This window comes from Nymphalis io, chromosome Z, assembly GCF_905147045.1.
Source record: "Nymphalis io chromosome Z, ilAglIoxx1.1, whole genome shotgun sequence".
NCBI lineage: Eukaryota > Metazoa > Arthropoda > Insecta > Lepidoptera > Nymphalidae > Nymphalis > Nymphalis io.
In genome coordinates this window covers 7514111-7539866 of record NC_065918.1, presented here as the reverse complement: position 1 = coordinate 7539866, position 25756 = coordinate 7514111, and the positions used below count along the sequence as shown (strand labels likewise).

The following is a 25756-nucleotide window of genomic DNA, read 5'->3' as shown; positions in this document are numbered from 1 at the left end:
GTCATCTTATTAATTTTTAAAAGACATGCATTATAGATCGGCAGTGACAGTTTTTTTTATTGCACAAAACGGTTGTTGAATATTTTTAATTTGTTAATGTAGGTTTAATATCTGGTCTAGTTTCACGCAAAGTACATTTAAGTTTATCGATAAATCGTTTTCCTAAAATGGGTATTAACGTATTATATCAAATTACGGCAAAGCTACTTCATAATCTGTTTATGTATTGTTAATAGTTATACAAACATTCTACTTCTATCACAGGAAATAATTATTTAATTATAAAAAAGGATTCTAAGTTAAGGTTGAATGCTAGTTACAGATAAATAAGATTTTTATTTTTATTATTTTTCGCGGCTGTACTTTTGCCGTACGGCGTCAAAGTGCTTTAAATTTGCAAATAAAGAGCAGAGCTGGTCATCGAAATTCCCACATCTGGTACTGGTGGTTAAAACTCATCATTCAGTTTACCTCGTAGATTCTTTTCAATTTTCAAATCTGGAGATGAAAGGAGAGGAGACTTTATTGCATCAGTCGGACATTTACTGTAGCAGCAGTAGCGATACTTATTGCATTACTACGTTATAATTATTAAGTACTAGCTACGCCTCCGTTTTACCAGTAGATAATTAAAAAAATCACTATAAGCAGACTTATATAACATTTTTTATTAGCTTTCGAAACCGGATCTAGAAAGGACAACAACAACAGGGCAATACAATTAGCCATGAGAAAAACAGCATTCCCTTAAATCTAATCGGACATACTTGGATGTCTTTCGCTGTGCTTTATTTATTGTGACTGCAAACAATACAAAGTAGGTACTTCGTAGGTTAGGTAGGTACCTAACCTATAAACTTTAACTTAGAAAGTTATTTACAATCCTCAAAACCTTCTTCTCTTAAATACTCAACAACCCGTTGAAATATGTCATAACTATAAAAAGTACTAAAATCTGTTTCTGATCTTATCTCGATATCTTTCATAAGAATGAATGTCATGTTTATAAAAACGGCTTCGCATTATTTATGCATTATTTTAGAACAAATTTGATTACCGAGCAAAAGGTTATAGTGAGTCAACCATAAAAGATCGCTTTCGCGGACTTTTTTCAGAACTTTTCAAGATGATTGTTGTGTAACTTTAACCATTTACGTAGTGCACGCAACGGAAAGTTCTCAAAAGGAATCAATTTCCCCGTTTTTGCAACATTTTTCAGTGATGCTCAGCTCCTATTGGTCGTAGCTACGACCTATATACCTACCTACGTTGCCTATAGCTTTTCTCGATAAATAGCCTGTCCCACTTAGAAATACATTTTTAATTCAAACTAGCAATTCCTGAGATTAGCACGTTCAACCAAACAATCTCTTCAGCTTATATTTAGCAATATATATAGATAAATAAATTTTTCAGTGAGTTAAATAGTTTTGTTGTTGAGACTAATTTAGAATAAAAAGAATATTTGTGCACTTGGTAATTTACAGCATTAACAACGACGTGGATGACTGGGGCATCTCCAGCATCGTAGATCGGAACACTTTGGTTCAACCCATTTAGGTCACTAAAATATATTAAGTCAAACTGCAGGCTGTAAGTTCACTAATGAAAAAAAAAACGCCGTGATATACTTTTTTTCTAACCAGAATAACACTTCAAGCTTTAAAATCACAAACACAATCATCTATCCTTTACTTACGCAAGCGAAGCTGAACGAAAAAAGGGTTCTATTGCGTTGATAAGGCCCCCGTTTTTACTCATATATCTTCCATGTACATACAGCGATCAATTACATTGTAATTATTATATATGTATAGATATAAATATGGGAAAAAGGCAATGAGGCACAAAATACATGAAATTTAAATACTAATAATAGGTTATTGTGTGTCTTTAAGCTTATATTATCGATTTAAATAATATTTCTGGTATTTGAATTTGACCGGGCAATAGGGATCACCGCAGTGCGGCAATGAGAATTGACTCCCATTGCCCGCAATCATTGTAATATACCTTAAAAAAATAATTCTCATTAATTACTATTTCAGAAATGCAGAAAATCCGTCACAGAAACACTGTCAAAAGCTCAGGTTATCATGAGTCAAGGCCACTCTATGAGAAGTGCTGCTAAAGCCATAACAACTCATCGGAACCACGTCTCGGACGACTTCCTGTATTCACAGCAGATGTAGAAAAGGTATTATCAGACCGTAAAATATTTACCTTCTATTTTATCACAGTGATTCAAATAAGGAAAGCAGCATACCAGTATGCAGAAGAGCTTAAAATTTCAAACAATTTTAACAAGAGTGCTAAAATGCCAAGACGCAATTGGCTAGATGGCTTTTTAAAAAGAAATGGCATTATGGCAGAACAAAACGACGGCTTTCAAAAAAGAAGAATTCAAACTGTTCTACAGACTATTAAAAGATTTAATAGACAAATATAAATTTACTCCAAATAATATTTATAACTGCGACGAGACAGGCATTTCCACAGTGCAAGAACCTGGAAAAATTTTAGCTCCCCAGGCATGAAAAGAGTTGACTCCATAACAAGTACGAAAAGAGAAAAAAATATTACACACTTGTGTGCCATGAGCACTGCTGGTGGTTTTGTCCCACCAATGTTCATTTTTCCGAGAAAAAGAATGACTCCTCGGCTTAAGAAAGACGGTACTGCAGGAGCTATATCCAAATGTTCAGATAATGGTTGGATCAATGAATATCTATTCTTTGAGTGGCTGCAATACTTTGCCATGTATACTAAGCCATCGTCACAGGCGCCTGTATTATTAATACTTGATAATCACGTCATACTTCTTTGATGATTCATGATTTTAGTAAACAAAATAATATACATATGCCGCCACTGCCTCCACATACATCCCACAGGATGCAGCCATTAGATATCACATTTTTTGGTCCTCTTAAAGGTATTTACAAAAAGAAGTGCAATTTATTTTTAAAAAATCGCCTTGCAGAAAAAATAATTCCATACGACGTGGCGCATAATTTAAATAGAGCATATTCTACTGTGGCATCTATAAATAAAGGTGAATCAGGATTCCGGGCATCAGGTATTGTCCCATAAAATTCGAATATTTTTTTCTGAAGAAGTTTTACCACAGCTGAAGTCTTAACCCAATCTAAAGTACATACCATCTACATCATCTGCAACAATACATCCAATGTCGTGTAATTCATCGGTTACGACAAATTTAACGCCATCTACACCGTCTGCAGAAATACATCATATGCCATCAATATCATCCATAGCAGTCGATTCAATACCATCGACATCATCAGCAAAGTTAACTCCTGGTATATTGAATTCCAATATTGAAGACCTGCTTCCATTACCTGTCAAAATGATTCCTGAAAAACCCATAAGAAAAGGACGAACGAAGCAACACGCAAAAATTATGACATCAACACCCGTCAAAGATAGTCTTGTTGAAAAAGAAAATAAGAAAGCATCTAGAGCAGCAAAAGGAAAAAACCTTATGCCGAAAGCTAGCAAGAAGCAGAAATCTAAGAAAGACATTGCGAATAAGGCCAAAAGACGCATACTTCAAGATCTAAACACTTCTTCAGAATCAGATATTAGTCTTAATCAGATATGTGACGATGATGAAGACGACGATTTGAATAAATGCTTAGTATGTGATGAATTTGGTCGCAACAATGAGTTATGGTACAGCGGCACTTCTTGTGGCTTATGGGCACATGCTAGCTGCACAGGATGGGATTCGCCAAAAGGTTACGTATGTGACAATTGTTAGGCTAGGCTGACTCTCATTGTCCCCATATTGACTATAACTACCCTCAGATATAGACAATGGTGGTCAAAGAGATTTTTTTTAAAAGTTTAATAGCAATTAATATATGATTCCAAAGGTAATGAATCTGTCTGAGACTGATACTGTAATGATTAAAATACTTTAAAAGCTGATTAAAATAAAGATAAATCAAAAACTGTGTGTTTTATTCTATATCTTGCTTAAGTGACTCCCATTACCCCCTTTCCCCCTAACAAGGAATGAAACAAACTTCATTTTATTCATTATATATTTTAATTAACCTAATCAAAAAAAATCTTAAAAAATTCTATACGATTCGTATGTTATCTGGTACATCCTGCTATAAATTACTAAGATCATTGAACGCAGACTGCAATTCCGCCACTTCAGCTGATTCGGCTTGACCATTAGTAATCTAAAAATAAAATATATAAATATTAATAGCAGTATTATTAAAAATAATTATGACAAAATTTGTAAAATCCAAAACAGTTACGCTTTTCATAATAAAGAACACAAGTTCATCGGTAAATTGTTAACCTATACGCCGCAAACTTTACCACATGTTGTTTTATACATTACGACCCTAATTCTTGCAGCTCACAGATTCAGAGGCTACTTATTGGAAAACAATAGTAAAGTTGCTATTGAAAATTAACTGATCAATAATAAGCAAACAATAATAAATTAGAATTTAACCTTAATTTATAAAATTAATGTTGGGGAATATAAACATTCGCCGTAAAAGTTAATACGGTTGAGATTGAGTTTTATAAAGGCTTCGTTTTCGTGACGGATAATAACCGGTTGTGAATATTTGCTCTTATTTCGTTGTCCAACTCGTTCAGAATGTGTCTGTATGTGAACGTGTGAATGTGATTGACAATTGAGAGGGTGTAAATTGCTTCCTGCTTGCTGTACGTTAACTTTATACATACCAACATTTATCTGAAGAGTTTAATATTGCCGCGTATGGAAACCTTAGCATGCCGCTGATAAGGTACGTATCGTTCAATTCTGGCGTTTTTTGAGGCATTTTTACGCGAAAAGGTAATAAACAGTATGTTTACGGCTAGTTTTTTTTATTTAATAAGAAATATACGTTTATATTACCTATAACATAATAATAATATTCTGTCATTATCTTCTGATCTGTTAAGGTTGCTTAGGAAGCTCTTTAAAAATCGACGCTGTTTTAATTTGTTTTATTGTTTTACATAGTACAGTCAATATCCGTAAAACGTTATTTTGTATGTTTAATCACTTTTTTAACTACAGTTTGAACAATATTAAAAGTTTACTAGTAGTTAGTTACAACAAAGTGGAAAGTATTCTCCATACAAAATTTATACATATGGTATATTTTGGGCTGACTTTTATCATAATCGTTCAAGCAGTATCGAAGTCTATACCGAAATCCATTTTAATAAGATAAAAACTGTAAGTAATTTTTTCCTACGTCGGTCGGGACAACAAATTTTTTAATTTTATTTTTTTGTATGTTGATGCACACTATACAAAATCCTGTCGCCAATATTATTTGTCGTCTCGATTTCAAACTATATAAATATGTATTATCTACCTACTTGACTATAACATACTAAGAGCAAAATGATGTAACTTTTCTGCATTTAATTATAATTGTATAATTAACATAAAACTATAAAATATCGTATCGTAATCATACATATTGAAAACGCTTATGGTTATTCACCCACTTATTTAACATTATTTTCATACAAACATAATAAAATCGTTTGACTGATATTTTCAACTGCTACCGCCATCTATACACGTACACCCAAAACTACAACTTACAGTAAATTCGAGACCGTTAACAAAGAATACGCTAAATTGTCGATAGATGGCGTTTCGAGACATTAAAATTTACAGACAAGAAATGACTACAATTATTATAATATTTTATATAAATTATATTTATAAGAAAAAATAATTATTTCAATTTTATTATTTCACTAATTTTCAACCTAAATAAATCCCTAACAGGGATACAACAGGTTCCCCTGGTGTACCCCTGGTGTCGGCGGAGGTTGAGCGAGTCAGGGCCCTATCCCAGCGAGCCTTGATTCGTAGGTCCCACCTACGAATCAAGGCAAGGAGGACCTTAGGACCTCGGCAGGCCTAGTGACAGTGGAGGCGGTCCGCCCCCACTGGCTGGAACGGAGTCAGGGCACACTCACATTCAGGCTGACGCAGGTACTTACCAGACACGGCTGTTTCGATAAGTACCTGCACCGGATAGCGAGGCGGGAGGTAACACCCTCCTGCCATGAGTGTGGTGCGCCTTCGGACACAGCGTGCCACACTCTGATGGAGTGTGCCGCTTGAGGACCTCAGCGCCTATCCCTGGCGGCCTTAGTCGGTGAAGACCTCTCGCTGCCGAGTGTAATAAATACCATGCTTGGTAGCGAGAGGTGCTGGTTGGAGACGATCTCCTTCTGCGAAAATGTCATGTCGCAGAAGGAGGCAGCGGAGCGGGAGCGTGAGGAGAGGGCCTCCGCTGACTCGCTTCGCCGAAGAAGACCGGGGAGAAGGCGTCGGCGCTATGCGCATCTTCTCCTCCCGCCCTAAGTGTTGCCGGGGTTAGGGGGTCTTTGTACCCTAAGAACCCCCTAGGATTTGGAGGCCTGCAGAGGCGGGCCAACCGTCGGGGCGTCACGGTAGTATGCGCAAGCGATCCCGTGACGCCCCTCGTAAAGGCGGTGTGGGTACCGCTGGTTTTTAAGTGGGTATTCCGGCACATACTCGGCGCCGGCGAGTCCCACATACCCCCCCACTTCAAATGGGGGAAACGCGTAAACGCGTTAATCCAGCGAAAAAAAAAAAAAAAAATGGTGTACCCCTGGTGTCGAAGTACTAATCTTATTAGATTAGAATATATAACATATAACAAAAGTCGTCACAAGAAAAAGAGAAAACTATGCAAGGTACAAGTGACCTGACGTATCTTAGACCACGTATTGTATTTGTTGTATTGTATTGGGAAAACACGTATAGTGTTTCCGGCTACATAAAAAAAGGTACAACCATACAAAATGAAAAAGCAAACAAATAATTTACTTACCATTTCTCTAGGCTGAATTCCATTTTTTCTAAATGTTACTAGAGATACAGGTTTTTGACGTCTTTCAAACGGTTCGAAATATTCCTTAAAGTGAGACAAACAAAAACAAATTATAATTTAAAACATATAAATCGAGTGCGCAATATAATCTTGACAGGGTTAGTCCGGGCGAGGTGGCTGTTAGAAAGAGATGGCCACGCAAAAAAAATCATACGTACATTCACTACTAAGTCTTTTTTCTTAGTTCGCTTCGTGCATTGTGTCACATTTCGTTTGAAATCCAACGAAATAAAACTTAAGAATTAAATAAAATGTACCTATTGTTTTATATAGTACGTATAGTTTTTCAAAGGATTTGCATTACACAGATTCAAATATTCTATAATGATATATATGTTGATTGATTAATAATAATTGTTTTAAATTATATATATTTTTTAAATTACTTACAACAAAAATGGCCGAGATGGCCCAGTGGTAAGAACGCGTGAATCTTAACCGATGATCGTGGGTTCAAACCCGGGCAAGCACCACTGAATTTTCATGTGCTTAATTTGTGATTATAATTCATCTCGTGCTTTACGGTGAAGGAAAACATCGTGAGGAAACCTGCATGTGTCTAATTTCACTGAAATTCTGCCACATGTGTATTCCACCAACCCGCATTGGAGCAGCGTGGTGGAATAAGCTCCAAACCTTCTCCTCAAAAAGAGGAGAGGAGGCCTTTAGCCCAGCAGTGGGACATTCACAGGCTGTTACGGTTACAACAAAAATACAAATGCGTTACTAGCCAGTACTACTACAGTAATGGTACGTGACCATTGTACTGACTAGTACTGTGTGGAAAAATTAAATACAACAAATATATATATACAAGTTTTATTTAACTTATTCGCAATAATAATAAATAAAAATACTTTATTACCTTTTTAAAAAACGGATCAAAACCAAATGTTAGCGGTTTCGCGAGCCTCGTTACTATATGGGGTGGTTTTAGGACCACGTGATGTGACTGTTGTTCATCACTTTGATGTGGTTGCTGTTGAAAATGTTGTACGCAATTTAACTGCTTACAATTTTCAATAAATAAATAATTATCAGAGATACGAATCATTTCATTCCCAATCGTAGCGTATAAAAAATAGTCAAATAGCACATAAATGTGTTTATATTTATTTTTAATTTTGCAATACATGCCCTTTTAATATATACTGAGGTTCGGTTGTAAGACCGTATTCGTTTCCTGACAAACAATTAAGTGCTTCCATGGAGTTAAATTTTTGTTATAATATTATGCGTCTCACTATGTTTGAGTAAGCGTTAAGAAGTAATTCTTTATTTCTAAATTTTATTATTAATGAAATTAGAACGTATTAAAATCAGTCGCATTTTATTAATTAAGATAGGGCAAGTTATTTATGTAAACGAGGAAGAGTGAATGTCCAGGAATTGCTCCTTAGTAGATCCAAATATTAACAGCGACCCCACGATTTCTTGTTCTTCCGAATTGAAATATTTTGCATGGAAATTAAAAGATCAAGAGAATGTTTTCGAATTAAACTTCCTGGTTACGTAGGTGACTAAACATTAAAAGCTAACAGATTTGAGTACATCCCTAAGTTTTGCTTGATAAATAAATATGCAATAATGAATCATTGTAAATCATCAAAGAATCATTGTAATGTTATCGCTGGATAATGTGCAATTTTATTAATTATTAAATAAATCACATGTATGCTAATACCCCCTAGATAATTAATGTTACTAAAATGTAATGCAAAAATCTAATAAATGAAATTATAATAGTTTCAACAAAATAATGATTAAAAAAGATATAAGGTTCTTACTATCAGTGGTGATCGGTAAATCCATAATGACTTTATTCCATTATTCACATCCCAGGAGTCTTGTTGAGGAATATGGTCGTTTGACATAATTTTAGGGGTCGGTGTAAGGTCAACACCATTAGCATCTTTTGTTGCTAAAAATAAAAATAGTGTTTTTAAATAGAATTAAATACTTACATTATTTTTATTGCGTATCTCACTTACACTCAGAAACAACCACATAATCCGATGCAATATACGAAAGCACGACAATGATTACATGCATTATATATTATGTACTCAAAATTTAACGTAAAATCGTGAAAGAAATGAGCGATCAAGTAAGCCGTCCTTATACTTATACAAGTATAGAATTATTTCCAGGAAAAAATGTTTACCTTTACAAGTTTCGATAGTTGCTCCCTGGAAAGCGAAGTGTTGGCTTTCATTCAATACAATTCGCAGTATTATACAGAGCTCTACAATCATTATGATCTGATACGCGTTGATGAACAAATAACTATATATTTCAATAGGACCGACCACGAAGGCTATGATTTCATCATAGAATATATGATTTTGTTATTTTGTTTTGTATAAACAAAACAGATGATGTAATTTCTTAATGTTTTCTTGTATTGCAAACGTCGAACAATAAGAATGAATAGCTTGATTATCATTTTGATATTCCTAAGATAACAGGATAAAATATTGTCTCGACACTATTTCATAACAGATATACCGTCTCATCGGATTATGAGAGTGGCGGAATAGAAAGTGCATCTGTGCTTGCGCACACACTTGTGTACTATCATATGTCCTACACAGTTATCTAGTTTCCCTTGAGATTGGCTGCTGTGACCGAAATCAGTTAAGACGACATCAAGAGTTATTACATTGAGGACTTATTTAAGTATAGATCAACTTTCATAAATCTACTTTGAATAGAATAGTAAATGATATGTATAGTAAATAGTTAAATATTAAAACAGCTGTTGTTAAAAAATTATAAATAGTAGTGGTCGCGCATGATTGTTCCAAATTCGATTTTTGGTAAGGTAAAAAATTCAACAACAGTTTGTAGATTATTTACTCGAGGAGAATAATGAGTATTATACGATACATTGTTATTTTTACAATAAAAAATACAAGGTGATATTTCCTTGATTTTCTTGAAAAGTTTAATTTTGATATGTATATTGACATTAGCAGTATGAACATAAACTTTAATGTTTTGTCAGTTAGTTATTATTGTATTGTTAAGAATGTCTTTCGACGGGGCGTGGCCTAGCGGCGCGACTTGTTCACGTGATGATCATCATAGTGGAGACTGGCCCTGCCGAGCTCATCGGCCAGCCAGGCTGACTTTAGACACTTCTACTTGGACTCTCGGTTGTGGCGGATATCTCATAAATAATATTTTAGTTGCTCAGCTTTGATTCCTTTGTTCTATTTGTGTTTGTAAATTGTACGTCTCGATCTACGTTTACTTTATAGTAGTATAGTTGTATTGATTTATATTCTTTTTAAAAACCTATTTCTCTTCTAATATATATTAGAAATCAAGATAGAAATAGGAATATATATATATATTATAAGCAGAATAAGTCAATAAAGTAATCATTCCGAACGTCATAGGTCGAGCTGTCAGATTTTTACAAAAATAACACAGAGGCAGCGCGAAATACGCGAAATACGAAAAAAGCCGAGATGGCCTAGTGGTAAGAACGCGTGAATCTTAACCGATGATCGTGGGTTCAAACCCGGGCAAGCACCACTGAATTTTCATGTGCTTAATTTGTGATTATAATTCATCTCGTGCTTGACGGTGAAGGAAAACATCGTGAGGAAACCTGCATGTGTCTAATTTCACTGAAATTCTGCCACATGTGTATTCCACCAACCCGCATTGGAGCAGCGTGGTGGAATAAGCTCTAAACCTTCTCCTCAAAAAGAGGTGCGGAGGCCTTTAGCCCAGCAGTGGGACATTCACAGGCTGTTACTGTACTGTATCACTAATATCATTTTTATAATAATAATTTGTAAACCAGATTTTAATAAAAGTGTTAAGTCAGTAGTTCTTATATTTTTCCAATAAATGTAATTATTTGTGTTAGCGTTTGTAGGAATATAGGAGGGTAGTAGTGGGAGGAAGTGTATTTAAAGGAGGGTGAACGGTAGACAGGTCTCTTTTTGCTATCGTGTGTTCGGTCGATTGGTGTCATACTGTGTTATTTTTGTAATCCATTGCGATTAAGTTTGTTAGTGTCGTGTTACTAAGAGTCATTCGATCGGGGGCGACAGCGAATGAGAGTGTGTCCCGTGTGAATTGTGTCTGTGACATTTTAAAATAAAAACTGTTAATAGATTTGATTGTGTTTTCCTATTTTTCCTTTGTTTGTTTTTGCCTTCGACTCCATCGAAACCTGGGCAGTGCTCGACTCATTGCAGAGATGTCATATCGATTGGAGATATATCGAGGTACTGAGATGTCTGTACAACGCCGCTACAATGACTGTCCACATCCAGGACTGTAAGACGAAGGCGATCCAACTGCGCAGAGGGGTGAGACAGGGGGATGTAATATCCCCGAAACTGTTCACCAACGCGTTGGAAGACGTTTTCAAAACGCTGGATTGGACTAGGTATGGAGTCAATGTAAACGGCGAGTACATCTCACACCTTCGATTTGCCGACGATATCGTCATCATAGCAGAGTCGCTGGAACAACTCACCGAAATGCTGCGTAGCCTAGGCGAGTCTTCCCGGTGTGTCGGTCTCGGTATGAACTTGGAAAAGACCAAGGTCATGTTCAATAGGCATGTCGTGCCGGGACCGATATACGTCGAGGGGAAACCTCTCGAAGTTGTTAGTGAATATACCTACCTAGGACAGATAATACAAGTCGGTAGGAACAACTTCGAGAAGGAAGCCGATCGAAGAATTCGCTTGGGATGGGCAGCATTTGGCAACCTTCGTCAAGTCCTCAAGTCGTCTATACCGCAATGTTTGAAGACGAAAGTCTTCAACCAATGCGTCTTACCTGCCATGACATACGGTGCCGAAACGTGGACACTAACTGCGGGACTAGTCCACAAATTCAAAGTCGCTCAGCGTGCTATGGAGCGAGCTATGCTCGGAGTATCTTTGAAGGATAAGATCAGAAATGAGATTATCCGGAAAAGAACCGGAGTCACCGACATAGCTTGCAAAATTAGCAGGCTGAAGTGGCAGTGGGCTGGTCACGTATGTCGTAGGACCGATGGCCGTTGGAGCAGACGAGTCCTAGAGTGGAGACCGCGAATCGGCAAGCGCAGCGTAGGGCGCCCTCCAGCCAGGTGGACCGACGACCTCAAGAAGGTGGCGGGCACCAACTGGATGCGGAAGGCGGAGGACAGGGAGCTTTGGCGCACCTTGGGAGAGGCCTATGTTCAGCAGTGGACAACGATTGGCTGTTGATTGATTTGATTGATTGTGTTTTCCTACAATTCATTTGGAAAGTTCGAATTCACCCATTAAATATCTGTTCCTGCTAGTGACTTTCAACATTTGGAACTCATTTTATTTACATATCAATTTTAACTTTCTCCACTTCGCCGTCTAAGCTTAAACTGTTCCAAATTAAACCTCTTTCGTGTTTATTATTTAAGGAGGCTTAAAAAGAGGTACAAACTTTTCTCTTCACTGCTTAATATATTTATGTTTCCAACGACATCTATTGCTTTATGTAACTATTAACAGAATGGTACCAACGACTCTAGTACGCTTGGATGAGGTAGATGGAGCGGCCGCGACTGGGTAAGTTGCTATGTGCCAACCTTGAAATATTAATAAATTCTAAAAAAGACAATATAATCTCATAAGTATCATCTCTATTATATGTGAAATCAGCCCAACTTGCGAAGATACACGCCAGAAAAAAATATATAAAAAGACATGAAAGTATTATTTTGAGTTTGCCACGAAGTCTCATCAAACGAATCACAAATCATTTACCTACTTTAAATACTTTACATATTTTAAGGCACCTCTATTTACTATATTCTTATGGCATATCACTATTAATAATGTCAGTTTAGATTAGTTTCAATTCATCGTTGTCAACTAAGTATTGATGCTCCGATTGTAATTTTATCTTCATAATACTTCCCGTACGGAAGGACGTGCGTGGATCTGTCATAGTTAAATTATATGTTTAAAAAGGCTGTCTCTTTGTCACTGCCACTGAACCGGTTTTGATGAAATTGGAGGCCGGAAATAGACTACTTTTTTTTTTTTTTAATCAACCTTCATGGAGGTAAACTTATGTATGAGGGGTTACATGCAAGTTCTTCACTATTAAAATTGATATGTACAAAAGGGGGTATAAGTGTTCCATACGATGTTGCGAAGATGCATATGCCTAAGATAGAAAAATGACAACAATATTATCTTTTTTTGGAATTAACCCTTATGGTATAAACGATATATGGAAAAAATTAAACAAATTAAGTAATTTTAATTTTTTGTAATTTATATTCGTTTATTTAGATAAGTATCTATGTAGAAATAAACCAACGTAACGTAACCAAAGGTTTTTGTCAACTTGAACCAAAAATGAATGAAAAAAATTGGGTGGTAGACGAAATTCGACCCTTGTGGGATGCTGTCGTACTTACGATCACTCATTTTATAAAAAAAAAACTTGTAATCTCGAATTAATTCTTTTTTTTTCTATTGATAGTGTACAAGATGGATATCTCTAACAGTGCAGACTCATCCAGATGCCACAGACCCTTAGCACGATATCATCGCCGTGAATGTCTACCAGTGCCAGTCTATCTCTACCTAAATATGGCCGTTTAAAAACAAAGAATATGTTAATACAGATCGCAATCCTGTATTAGTTATTTAAATAAAATATTATAATAAAATATTAAACCTCTTTCGTGTTTATTATTTAAGGAGGCTTAAAAAGGCCTAAAATACGTTATTTTTGTAGTGTTGTTATCAACTTTAACTTAAATACTGCCTTGATAAGTACCAAGATCTTGGATGATGATAAGTCAATTGTGGAATATTAATAAGATCAATCCACCATTGATCGATGTGTAAAAAATTAATAGATAAATAAGTATGATGGTTGATACATTACTTATATTATCAATGTGTTAGTATACTGAATTTATTTGTAAAAATATTGTCGTGTGGATGAGTTCATCTATGTAATATATATATATATATATATATATATATATATATATATATATATATATATATTTATTTATATTTATATATATACATACTATTACCAAATAACACTTCTGTGGTTTGAATTTATATATAATATAATTTATATATATAACTTAGAAGAGAATTGCTTAAAAGTTCCCATTAGTAACTTAAAAAGGTAACTTCAACAAATCTATATATATATTTTACGGCGAGACTCTGGCACCGTCATCGGTTTAGACTATTAAATTTGAGACGAGAGTGATAACAGACTTTTTGTTGTTATATCACTCTGGTGGAACAACAAACGACAGCCATATATCTTGGTTGGTCGTCATTGGTGGTCGCCCGAAATAGCAGAGCTTCGGGCGACGTGCAGCCGGGCGCGAAGGGCTTACGTCCGTTATAGGAGGCGCAACGGTTTTGATGCGGACTTGGAGGGACAGCTATTGGCCGCTTATCGTCAGCTGAAAAAATACCTACAGCTGGCGATAAGTCAGGCCAAGGAGAAAGCTAGGGAAGAACTACTGGCGGGCCTGAACCGGGACCCCTGGGGGCGTCCGTTCTGCGGTGTGCGTGGAAAATTCCGTACGCAGGGTGCCCCCATGACAGAGACAATGTCATCGGATCTCCTCCTGCGCCTGGTCGGGGAACTCTTCCTCCATCCAGGTGAGCATGTCCCTACACAGATGGTCCCTCGCTCCATGATTGACGACACAGTGGCTCCACCACTGATCACGGAGCGGGAGATGGAGGTGGCCTTCGACTGCTTGAGGGCCAAAAATACTGCGCCGGGCCCAGACGGGATTCCAGGGCGTGTTCTATGTGATGCTCTGGAATACCTAGGCGTAAGGCTTCGGGAGCTGTTCGACCAATGTCTGTGCAGCGGGCAGTTTCCGAAGCCTTGGAAAGAGGGAAAGTTGGTCTTGTTGCCAAAGCAAGTTCGACCGCCAGATTCTTCCTCGGCATACAGGCCGATTGTGCTGCTGAACGAGACGGGCAAATTCTTCGAAAAAATTCTCGCTGCCCGTCTTATTTAGCACCTCGACGAGGTGGGGCCGGGTCTGTCAGAGGCTCAGTACGGGTTCAGGGCGGGTCGATCAACTATCGACGCCCTGGACGCCCTGAAAACCCGGACCACGGATGCGGTGGCCCGAGGGGACGTAGTTCTGGCAGTATCGATAGATGTTGCGAACGCCTTCAATAGTCTTCCTTTCGAGACTATTGGGGAGGCACTTCGATACCACGGGGTGCCTTCCTATCTCAGGAGGCTGTTGGGGGCATACCTCCAGGACCGGGTAGTCCTCTGGGAGGGGGGCAATGTGCGTCTTGTCCGGCGTCGGGTAGGCTGTGGCGTTCCACAGGGGTCAGTTCTCGGCCCAATTCTGTGGAACGTTGGCTTCGACTGGCTCCTGCGGACATCCGTCCTTCCCAGAATGGGGGTGTTGTGCTATGCGGACGACACTCTCATCACGGCGACAGGGCGGAATTATCAGGAGGCGGCTCGCCTGGCCGAAGTCGGTACGTCGCTCACAGTGGACCGCATAGGAATGTTGGGCTTGAGGGTCTCCATCTCAAAAACGGAGGCCCTCTTATTCCACGGTCCACGTCGAGGCCCCCCTCGAGGGGGGTTTAACACCGTCCAGGGGACGGTGATTAAGGTGCAGGCCCACATGAAGTATCTGGGACCCTGGATGGAAGATGGAGCCTCGGGCAGCATTTTGTCCAACTTGGCCCGAAGCTCATCAACGCTGCTGCTGCCTTAAGCCGGCTCCTACCAAATGTAGGAGGGCCGGAAACGCCATGCCGGCGATTATACGCCGGTGTTGTGCGGTCCATGGCTCTGTACGGTGCTCCCATCTGGGTGGACGCTTTCACCGCTCGGAACAAGGTTCTCTTGCGAAGGCCGCAGAGAATCATAGCGGCGAGGGTGATACGCGGATATCGTACGGTGTCGTGGACGACGGCAACACTTCTCGCGGGCGATCCGCCTTGGGAGCTCCAGGCGGAGGTGCTCGCGGAAGTGTACCGGTTCCGGGCGGAAGCGAGGTCGCGTGGCGACCGTCCAGGGTTGGAGGAGGTGCTGCGAATCAGGACTCTCGCCCAGCAAGCCCTGATTCGCAGGTGGGAGGAGGATCTGAGGTCCCCATCAGCAGGCCTGGCGACAGTGGAGGCGATCCGTCCCCACTTGAGTCGCTGGGTAACGAGAAAAGGCGGCACACTGACCTTCAGACTGACCCAGATGCTTACTGGACACGGGTGCTTCGGTAAGTACCTGCATGGAATAGTCAGGCGGGAGGTAACGCCCTCCTGCCACGAGTGTGGTGCGCCTACGGGCACGGTATGCCACACTCTGATGGAGTGTGCCGCTTGGGGGCCTCAGCGCCTTTCCCTGGCGACTTTAATCGGCAGAGACCTTTCGCTGCCGAGCGTGATAAATGCCATGCTTGGTAGCGAAAGGTGCTGGGTGGAGATGGTCTCCTTCTGCGAAAATGTCATGTCGCAGAAGGAGGCCGCGGAGTGGGAGCGCGAGGAGAGTGCCTCCGCTGACCCGCTTCGCCGAAGAAGACCGGGGAGAAGACGCCGGCGCTATGCGCATCTTCTCCTCCCGCCGAGAGTGTCGCCGGGGCCAGGGGGTCTCTGTACCCCGAGTACCCCCTAGGATTTGGAGGCCCGCAGTAGTGGGCCAACCGTCGGGACGGCACGGTAGTATGCGCAAGCGATCCCGTGACGTCCCCCGACAAGATGGATTGGGTACCGCTGGTTTTTTAGTGGGTATTCCGGCGTCTTCAGCGCCGGCGAGTCCCACATACCCCCCCACCTCATGTGGGGGAAACACATAAATGTGTTTTTCCAGCGAGAAAAAAAAAATGTTTGGTCGTCATCGACGGATCGCCGTTAATTTTAATTATCTTTAAATTATAACATAAGATGGATTTACCTAATGTATCTGTTTTCTTACTTTCTCTACTGATACCTATACGCCTACATCTTTTTTATGACTTAAGGCTTATAAAAGGTACGAAGTGAGCATACAAATAAAACTCGGGATACTATCTATGAATATTATGGTTTATTAGAAAGCTAAGAAAATGATGATTTCCCCACATGTAACGGCATCTTTTTTTCGAGTCCTCCCTGCTGTTTTTTACCGGTTTCTTACGTCACGTCAACAACCGTTACACATGCGTTACAATACAAAATATAAAAAGTAATAGATGTGTTTTAAAACAGATTCCTTAAAGAAGTGTAGTGAAATAAATCTAACAAGCAAAGCGTATACAACACCAAATAATCGAACTATTTATTAATTTGAAAGTTACAAATATTCGATTATTAGTATTACAATTGTAAGTTGTTAAATTAAAAAAAAATGAATAATTAATTAAATAAAATACCTTAAATTACTATTTAATTTAAAAAAAAGTAAGAAAGTAATATGTTAAAATTAAGTTTCATTAAACAAATGTTTCACAAACAAATATGAGTATTATACGCTTGTCAAAAAGCTTATTGTAAGACGTAAAAAATATCTTAAAAAACATTTTATAAATATGTTTGGTCATGTAATTGTAATTGAATAATAGATACAAATTAAAATTATATAATTATAAGGTCAACCAAAAAATTACTTGAGCTAATCATAATCCCAGATAATTACATGACAATAGAGTTATTTAATTCTAACATCTAAGTTTACACATATAGGTACAACATCAATAACGGTTAATTTTTAAATCGAATCATATTCATTTCAAACATAGTTTTCTGTCCTAGTATATTCGTCTAACATACACTACAATCATATTGTTGAAAGACATGGTATAGCAGATCGATTACACTTACTCAAAACTCGTAATGAGTCAGACAGCAGATATTTTTAAATTAAAAATAAAAACAGCATCAAATGCCTACAAATTTAAACTGACAAATTATATTTGAGAGCTAAACTTATCTACAGTTATCGCCATCCTCATACCATCATTCCTCACATTCCTCGTGGAAAAGAATCTCTTTTTCTTTTACACGATACATAACCCTATTCAGTGCTCCGGTACATTCCCATAGGTATTGAATATAACGATCCCACATTATTTTTATGCACAGGACAATTATTGTTTTAGAACTGAAACATTTTAATAAAATACTTCGATGAAAACATTTTGTTAAAGTATTCAAGCTACCCAACCATGTAACTAGGTGAAACAACGAATATTGTGTTTGACGGCGCGTCAATGAGTATGTAAAGAGTGGCCCGTTTCTGGAACTCAAGCGGATCGTCGCGTCTATGATAACGAGACAGCAATCTTAGTTAAAGTTTTTAAGAAGAGAACGGGATGTTAACAGCGCACCATGTCAGAAACAATTATTTTTTAATTCGCTATCCAGCATATAACTAGTGGAAGAATAAAATACTTTGTTTTCGAAAAAGATTAGTTTATCAGTTTTATTAATGACTCTCTGCTCTTCGTTTGCCAATATTAGTTCAGATGAAGCTCCTGCGCCTTGATGTTGAAAAACGTCACACCAAACAATCAATCACTTTGCGACCGATTCGATTTATCTTATCTAAACGTTAAAATGTCACAAGGATATATATCATATTACGACTCTACTAAGCGATACATAGAGTGAGAAACAGATAAACATTAAAATACCATAGTAAGGAGCAGTTTTCCCAAGAATTTTTCCTATAGAAAGAAATTAGGTCAAAATCAAATAAAAAACACGCTGTGATATAGTAAACACGATGCATTAAACTATTTAAAGTGATGATCAAGACTAGTCACAGACAACAAAAATCTTCTTTTTAAATCTGTAATTAGATAAAATACCTACAATACGGTTGAATAGTAGCAATTTTTCATTCAATTGATTCATTTTAGTTGAATGCAATTTTATTATAAATTGCGTCCCGAAAGTTTTAGCTAAAGCAAACTATAAGCTAGAGATTTGAAATTTTAATATTATATAAAAAAGTACATAGTAACTAGTCACTCAATCTACGTGTAAAGTAAACATTTAACAAACACTAAGTGATAAATAAGTTGAGAGACAATAGATTCAGTGATAAGCTTACCTTTAAATATAATCTAATATTAAATTGATACACGATGGATACGAAGACGATACTTGTTTTTTTATGTTATAGGTAGCCGTACTGGCAAAGTGGTTAAGTGGACCAGACGTGCGTGCACAAAGCCCTACCACCTAGTAAAGAAGTGTGTATGAAGTTGTACCAAAGAGAAGTAATTAAAAAGTGGCCACACTTACGGTATTATAAATACGAGAGCGCCTCTGAACCTACGAGCTACACCGACTACACGCGACATTATGACGCTGTTCTACGTGTATAGTAAGTACTTCGCGATGATCATTTCGGAATCTAAACCTAACGATACATATCTACTATAATATTTCTCATATATGTGCAAGGTATTTCAAAATAAGACATAAAACACACCAGCACCGCTTAAGCAACGATGAACGTGAAATCGTAATATGACAATAAGATCGCAAAAGCACAAGGACGTGATCACAGCTGCAGCGAAAGGTCGGGCCGACCACCTGGCTTCTCATTAGGCGTAGGTAGTACGGCAACTACGTAGCGGAATTGGTGTGAATTCGTCTTAACATTTTATCTGTCAGCAAAGGCACGATGTGTTGAGCACGGATGACAAAAAGCGAATCAAATTATTAAACATCCGATTGACTTAACTACTTAGGACATTTGTCTATGTTTTTGAGGCTATATTCGTCTGTCGTACAAGCTAAATTACACGAAACGCCTTAAAAGCTACTGCTATGGTTGTGTATCACTTTGCGCACGCCACGTACCAATGGCGTCCCGTGGCCCTTACAGCTAACATTACCCCATATAGCAAGTGTGCTGCGTACTTTACTTTTACGAATATGGATATATTTAACTTATTTAATAGGAATAGAATGCAAATATTTAAAATGTTTACGATTATTATGCTACGAAGATATAATACCGATCTTATAGTTATTTGGGAGTCTTTCATTTGTTCCGCAAACGCCTCAAAAAGATAACACAAAATAAAAATCCAATGAAATGAAAAATTAACTGGAACACAAGAAACAAAAACTTGACACAGACTACACTCAATATAACGTGTTGCTGGAACAAACAGTTTCCTATTCCTACTTACTTTATCTATTGCACACACATCGTTGAATAAGTCAATCATAACATACAGTGAACTAAATGTTTGCCAACCTATTAGGTAATATTAAAGTATTGTAAAGTAATCATTTTAAATTTCGAATCAAAAATGGAAATTTGCAATCGATACATACAAGTACTAGACATGCTCCAGTATGTCGGGTCACATACTGAAGCGCTATCCGACACACCACTACATTAGAAGCCTTCTCTAAAATACCTACACATTAATATATCTCGAGTGAACCTAGAGACTAAGAATAATAACGGATATATTGTGATTTGAGTTCTGAGAAGCCGAATCTTTAATATTTACCGATATCGCCTTAATAATTTTTATCTTATCATTTCTAAAACCGCGACAAACAAACTACGACGACGATGCCCTTTAATGGGGTAGAACGTTTTAATTACTACATTTTTTTTGTTTTTTCTTATTTTTATATAAAAGTTGCGATTCTTATCTGTTTTTCCACGAGATTATTTTATTATTATAATAAGAAAAACTATGCGCTACTAAATACCGCACAAATACGAATACGAAAGCCAAAAAGGGGAAAATAAACAGGCGGAAATACGTGGAGGAATTATAAATTAGTGCCTATTCCTCTGCCGTATTAACGTGATATTATATCGGTGGCTAACTAAAGATAACGTCGTTTTGAAAAGTGTTATATTTGAAACGAATGGAAGATCTTTGATTGAATATACAAATCAATATTTGAAGAAACCAATTTACGAACATACAAAAACTGAAGTATAAAAAGAACTGTAAAGAAATTTTTAAATTAAAATAAATAATAATCCCAAACAAAGCACGACTTTTAAAATAAATGAGTGAGAGGTTGTTGAATATAAAGCTGGAGCCATTTCATTTTCTCATACTAATACAACAGAAATATTAGACGTGAAAACTTTACAAGAAATACGAGCAAAGAAAATCAAATGGAAGTATATATTTATGTTCGTACTTGAGACGCACACGACGAAGGCAATATTAACTTATCTAAGCATGTTTATGCTATATCTTAACTATGGGTGACTCATTCCCGACGAGGTTTCGATGAAACAATAATTTCGAATGAAAACATTACGAAAACATCGAATATTTACGACTAAGAATAAACGCGTTACGAAGCCTGCATGTAACTTATGACTTATTATCATCTTATATAGATTCTTATTACTAGTTGCCGTCCGTTAACATGTTAATATACAAAGTTGTGACCGTTGGAAGAGTTGAGATTAGAGAAGACAGATATTTAAGTAAAAATGGAAAAATAAAAATTAATAGGCGATACCTTTTTTCGTCAAGTTTTAGAAAATTAATAAAATTATATCGAAGAGCCTAGTAATTATACGAATTATGTAATCAATATTATAATATAAAATTAATAAAAATATATATGTAAAACAATAAAATTATTATTGCAAACGAAGATTATCAAGAGACCGTTATTACTTTAAGAACAATAAAAGGTATCGCTTACTAAAATGCATCACAGCACGTCGAGAAACACGCTGGAGCATTGACTCTACCCCTCATATGCAATCACTGGGGTTATTTATTTATATACGATTTCAAAACCAATATCGAACATATAAAAGTTGATACTGAATGCTCATATTAAAGAATAATACCTACATTCTAACAACTAATTAATACTGATAACAATTCGGCTGTCACGCGAATGTTTCACACTGATGAAATGGTTTTTTATCTAAACCGATTTACTATTAGAACTAAGTATTATACGATTACGATAATAATAAATCTTAAAAGTAGAACGTCTTTTTTTTGTTTTTTTTTTAAGCCTTTTAGTTACTTATTCTATTCCGCTAGATTGCATTGTAAAATAATTTAAATGGTTTAAATAAGTGCGATAATCAAAGAAATCACGTAAAAATTAATTTCAAATAAGATTGAAAATAATATGATTTTAACTTATACACTTTCAATGATATTCTAATACAAATGAACCGATTTGTAGCAATTTATTCAAAATTTTTTTACGAAAAATTAATCGAATTTAGAATAAGGCATATAATAAAAAATGAAATCGAGTAATCAATGATGACAACTTTGATGAAAATATGATGTATGAAGAAAATATACTTATGACATTAAGGATACAAATCGAATAAAAGTGAATAAAGGATGAAATGTCTAAAATATATAAGCAATAATCCAGTAAATTTATTTTTAACATTACGACTAAATGCTTATACTAATGTTTCACATTTATATATATATTTTTTTATTATTAAAAATATCAACTATTTTATCGAGTAATAATATAAGTGATGTATTGTAAGAATTAGTGAAATTTAAAATATTCATAATTTTAACAAGAATTACAATATAATCATGGAAGTCCCTTTTGAATAGAAAAATTACCAAATTTTCTGTTTATCGAGCAAAGATGCAGTAAAATTTATTAAAAACACGTTGACTAGAATAAACTGGAAGAGCTAAGATATACGAATAAACGCAGTGAATGAACACTTTAGATTAACATTTTAAAATATAAAAAAATTTGAACATTTATTACATGATTACAGCGGGCCAAATCTAAACCACAGCTGTATTCAATCGTTGAAAGTTTGTTATTTAACGGCAGTTACGCTTTCGTTTCGTTCCGTCTATTTATTATATTCAGACCTACATTTACAAGTTCAAGTGTCGGATTAGTATTTTAAAGCCCCGATGAACTGAAATGAATATGAAATTAACACCCGAATATGTCTAGCGAAAATATACGGAAGATTAGGAATTGAAAAGTACAGATTTAATTTATTATAATATGTTTAAACAAGTCAAACATCCGAAAATATTATTCGATTCGAAGTGATTTAGTAATTAAATTAAAATATTAATAAAAGCATGATGTTATATAAACCATTGAGCAATATAGTACGACAAGAAGATATAAGTATTAATTAAACTTAGGGATTAATATGATTTGGTGATTCTTGAATAATGAGAATGATTATCATGAGCCTTTGCGAATTTTTGACGAGTTTTGAACACATAAATTTTTTCTTCGTACTATATGGCTCAATGCTCAGTGTATAGCATTTGCCGTGAATAGCTCGGATATACCTATAATATACTATAATACTCCGTGGCTGGCTTCCAGATGGTGCTGTTATAACGTTATCCTTATCCAAGTCTTAAAACATAAAATTAAGTTCAATAATTTAAACGATCACAGCGCGCCATGTTGGACCACAGCTGTATTAAATACTTGAGAAGTTATTAATTAACCACAGTGACGCTTTCCGTCTATTTATTATATTCAGACCTACACTTACAAGTTCAAGTGTCGGGTTGGTATTTTAAAGCCCCGATGAACTGATTTAAATATAAAATTAACATCCGAATATGTCTAGCGAAGATATACGGAAGATTAGGATTTGAAAAAGTACAGATAGAATTTATTATAACATTTCCTAAACAAGCGAAAGAGTCGAAGAAGAAGATATTTTATTTAAAAACAAGCAGATCGAATTAGGTTGTTTCCTTTTGACTAAGCTATACACAAAGACTAGAAAATGTTTCGTTATAATTTTTAATATTATTTTTTTGAAATTTATATTTTTTAATTAAACTTGGGATCAGTGTTTATTGTATGGTCATTATGTTCTTTATTGATCATATTTTTTCATCCCGAGTGTTTTCAAAATTAAATTGATATTGTAAAGAATTTTATTTTATTTAATCATTTTCTTGATTTATTTCGTTTTCATAGTGTGAGAATGTTAGTGTTCTAATTATATTGTTATTATGCTTGATCAATTTACTGATTTTGTTCCATATCCATTGTATATCGTCCGTCCATTGTTTTAAAATGTTAGTAACTAAGGAAACTGAATTTACTATTTCATTAAAATAACTTATTATTTATTTCATTTTAGGAAACAACCTAATATTTTTACTAATATTTAATTATAAATATGATCTCTTATTAATTTATTAAATTAACATCAACCTCACTCTCACATGCCATATTTATCTAAATATCTTGAATAATATTTAAATAAATACTTGCTGCGGTGGAATCCTTGGATATAAATCCCTATTCTAATAGCTACGATTTCAAGCATGTTTCGGAATATATCTTATAATATACATTACTCACTTGACTAAGATAATATACTCTTTTACGAACTATGTATTTACAACTACTTTTCCTTTGCCTTTAGCGACAAAGTACGGGGGAATATCGATGAACTCTTTAACACGTTTTACATACTAAGCACATAGATTACGATTATGTAATGTAATAACGTACATTACGAAACCTTATTATATATTCTTAATAGTGATATTCGATTATATGAATTGAAATTACGTTTTAAATAAGTATAGTAAGTTTAAAAAAATATTAACAATAATAATTAATACTAACGATAATAAAAAAAAAAACTATTTTTTAATTAACTCAGATTTTACGAACCGTAAATTAATCAAAAACTAATAAAATATATTCAATAATATGGCGATCAAACAAAAGAAAGCAATTACAGAACAACTAATCACCAGTAATCATAAAATTAATGTGGATAGAATCATGAAAATATTCAAACACAAAAAAGTGTTGTAAACCATGATAGAAATTTAAATTAATTGACACAACTGAAGTTAAAGAAATGAACAATAATCGTATATGATAAATTATAACAAGAGAAGATTAATAAAATGAATGTTTATAAATAAATTAAAAAAATATTAGAAACGTGGACTACCCGCCATACGTCATGGCATACGAAAATATGCATCGCCTAGACCTTTTTATATGAATTCAAATGTAAATATAAATCAAATTATTAGACAAAAAACAACATAAGAAGATAACGTACACATTCACTTTAAAATTGAAAAAAACTTAATACCTAAACATTAACCTCACTCTCACATGCCACATTTATCTAAATATTATTAATAATATTTAAATAAATATTTGCTGCGGTGGAATTGGATATAAATCCCTATTCTAACAACTACGTTTTCAAAGCAATTTCGAAAATGTCTTATAATATACAGTACTTACTTGACTAAGATAATATACTCTTGTACGAGCTATGTATTTACAACTACCGTTCGTTTGCCTTTAGCGATAGAGTGCGGGGACTGTCGATCAACCCTTAACACGTTTACATACTAAATACGAAGATTACGATAAAAATATATTATACGATTTTTATTAAAAACACGTTAATGTCGCATTCCTAGAAGATTAAATAGAGGCGCTCAAGTTACTTCTAATGTTTTTGACATATTACTTTTTTTATTAAACTAGATTGATTTTTATGTTTTGTTGAAAGTTAGACACCGTTAAGAGTCCTACTGCGCGAGAGTTTAGTTGTGATGTATGAACTGAGGTCTTCTTCGAGTAGAGGATCCATCGTGTATCGAGTTTTGTAAAGTAAGTTCAAGTAATAATACGAATTATAATATGAATAGTAAATAATCTAATAATTATTATTGCAAACTGATACACCATAGTTAGCAATACATTACCTAATGAATATATATCTTTAATTCTACGAAATATATAAATAGATTAGCGAAATAAAAAGGAACACGGTGAGACAAACATCAGTACATAGAATACTTGAGACGAATTGAAGAAATTTCCTGA

General features: G+C 35.7%; 2 protein-coding genes across 2 annotated transcripts in view; both read right to left on the bottom strand.

Moving 5' to 3' along the window:
* Positions 1-4117: 4117 nt before the first annotated feature.
* LOC126780626 (uncharacterized) lies at positions 4118-9228 on the bottom strand. The gene is made up of 5 exons (XM_050505243.1): positions 9112-9228; positions 8735-8868; positions 7813-7926; positions 6888-6971; positions 4118-4217 (listed from the first exon to the last, which is right to left on the bottom strand). Exons 1-5 carry the CDS (start codon positions 9200-9202, stop codon positions 4143-4145), a joined length of 498 nt encoding a protein of 165 aa, XP_050361200.1. The 5' UTR covers positions 9203-9228; the 3' UTR covers positions 4118-4142.
* Positions 9229-22340: 13112 nt separating this feature from the next.
* The window catches only part of LOC126780378 (MAGUK p55 subfamily member 7), a 50267-nt gene continuing 46851 nt past the window's right edge, over positions 22341-25756 (bottom strand). The window contains exon 12 of the transcript XR_007670489.1: positions 22341-25635. The gene's annotated coding sequence lies outside the window, so the exon portion shown is untranslated. The remainder of the gene's footprint in view (positions 25636-25756) is intronic.

Bases quoted from the DNA above. Each gene is read 5' to 3' on its own strand.
- LOC126780626 (XM_050505243.1), bottom strand. From the start codon at position 9,202: ATGATTGTAGAGCTCTGTATAATACTGCGAATTGTATTGAATGAAAGC. The intron at 8,869-9,111 runs GTAAACATTTTT...TTTTATTTTTAG, and splicing joins AACTATCGAAACTTGTAAAG to CAACAAAAGATGCTAATGGT. The intron at 4,218-6,887 runs GTAAGTAAATTA...TTTTATTTTTAG, and splicing joins GAATTCAGCCTAGAGAAATG to ATTACTAATGGTCAAGCCGA.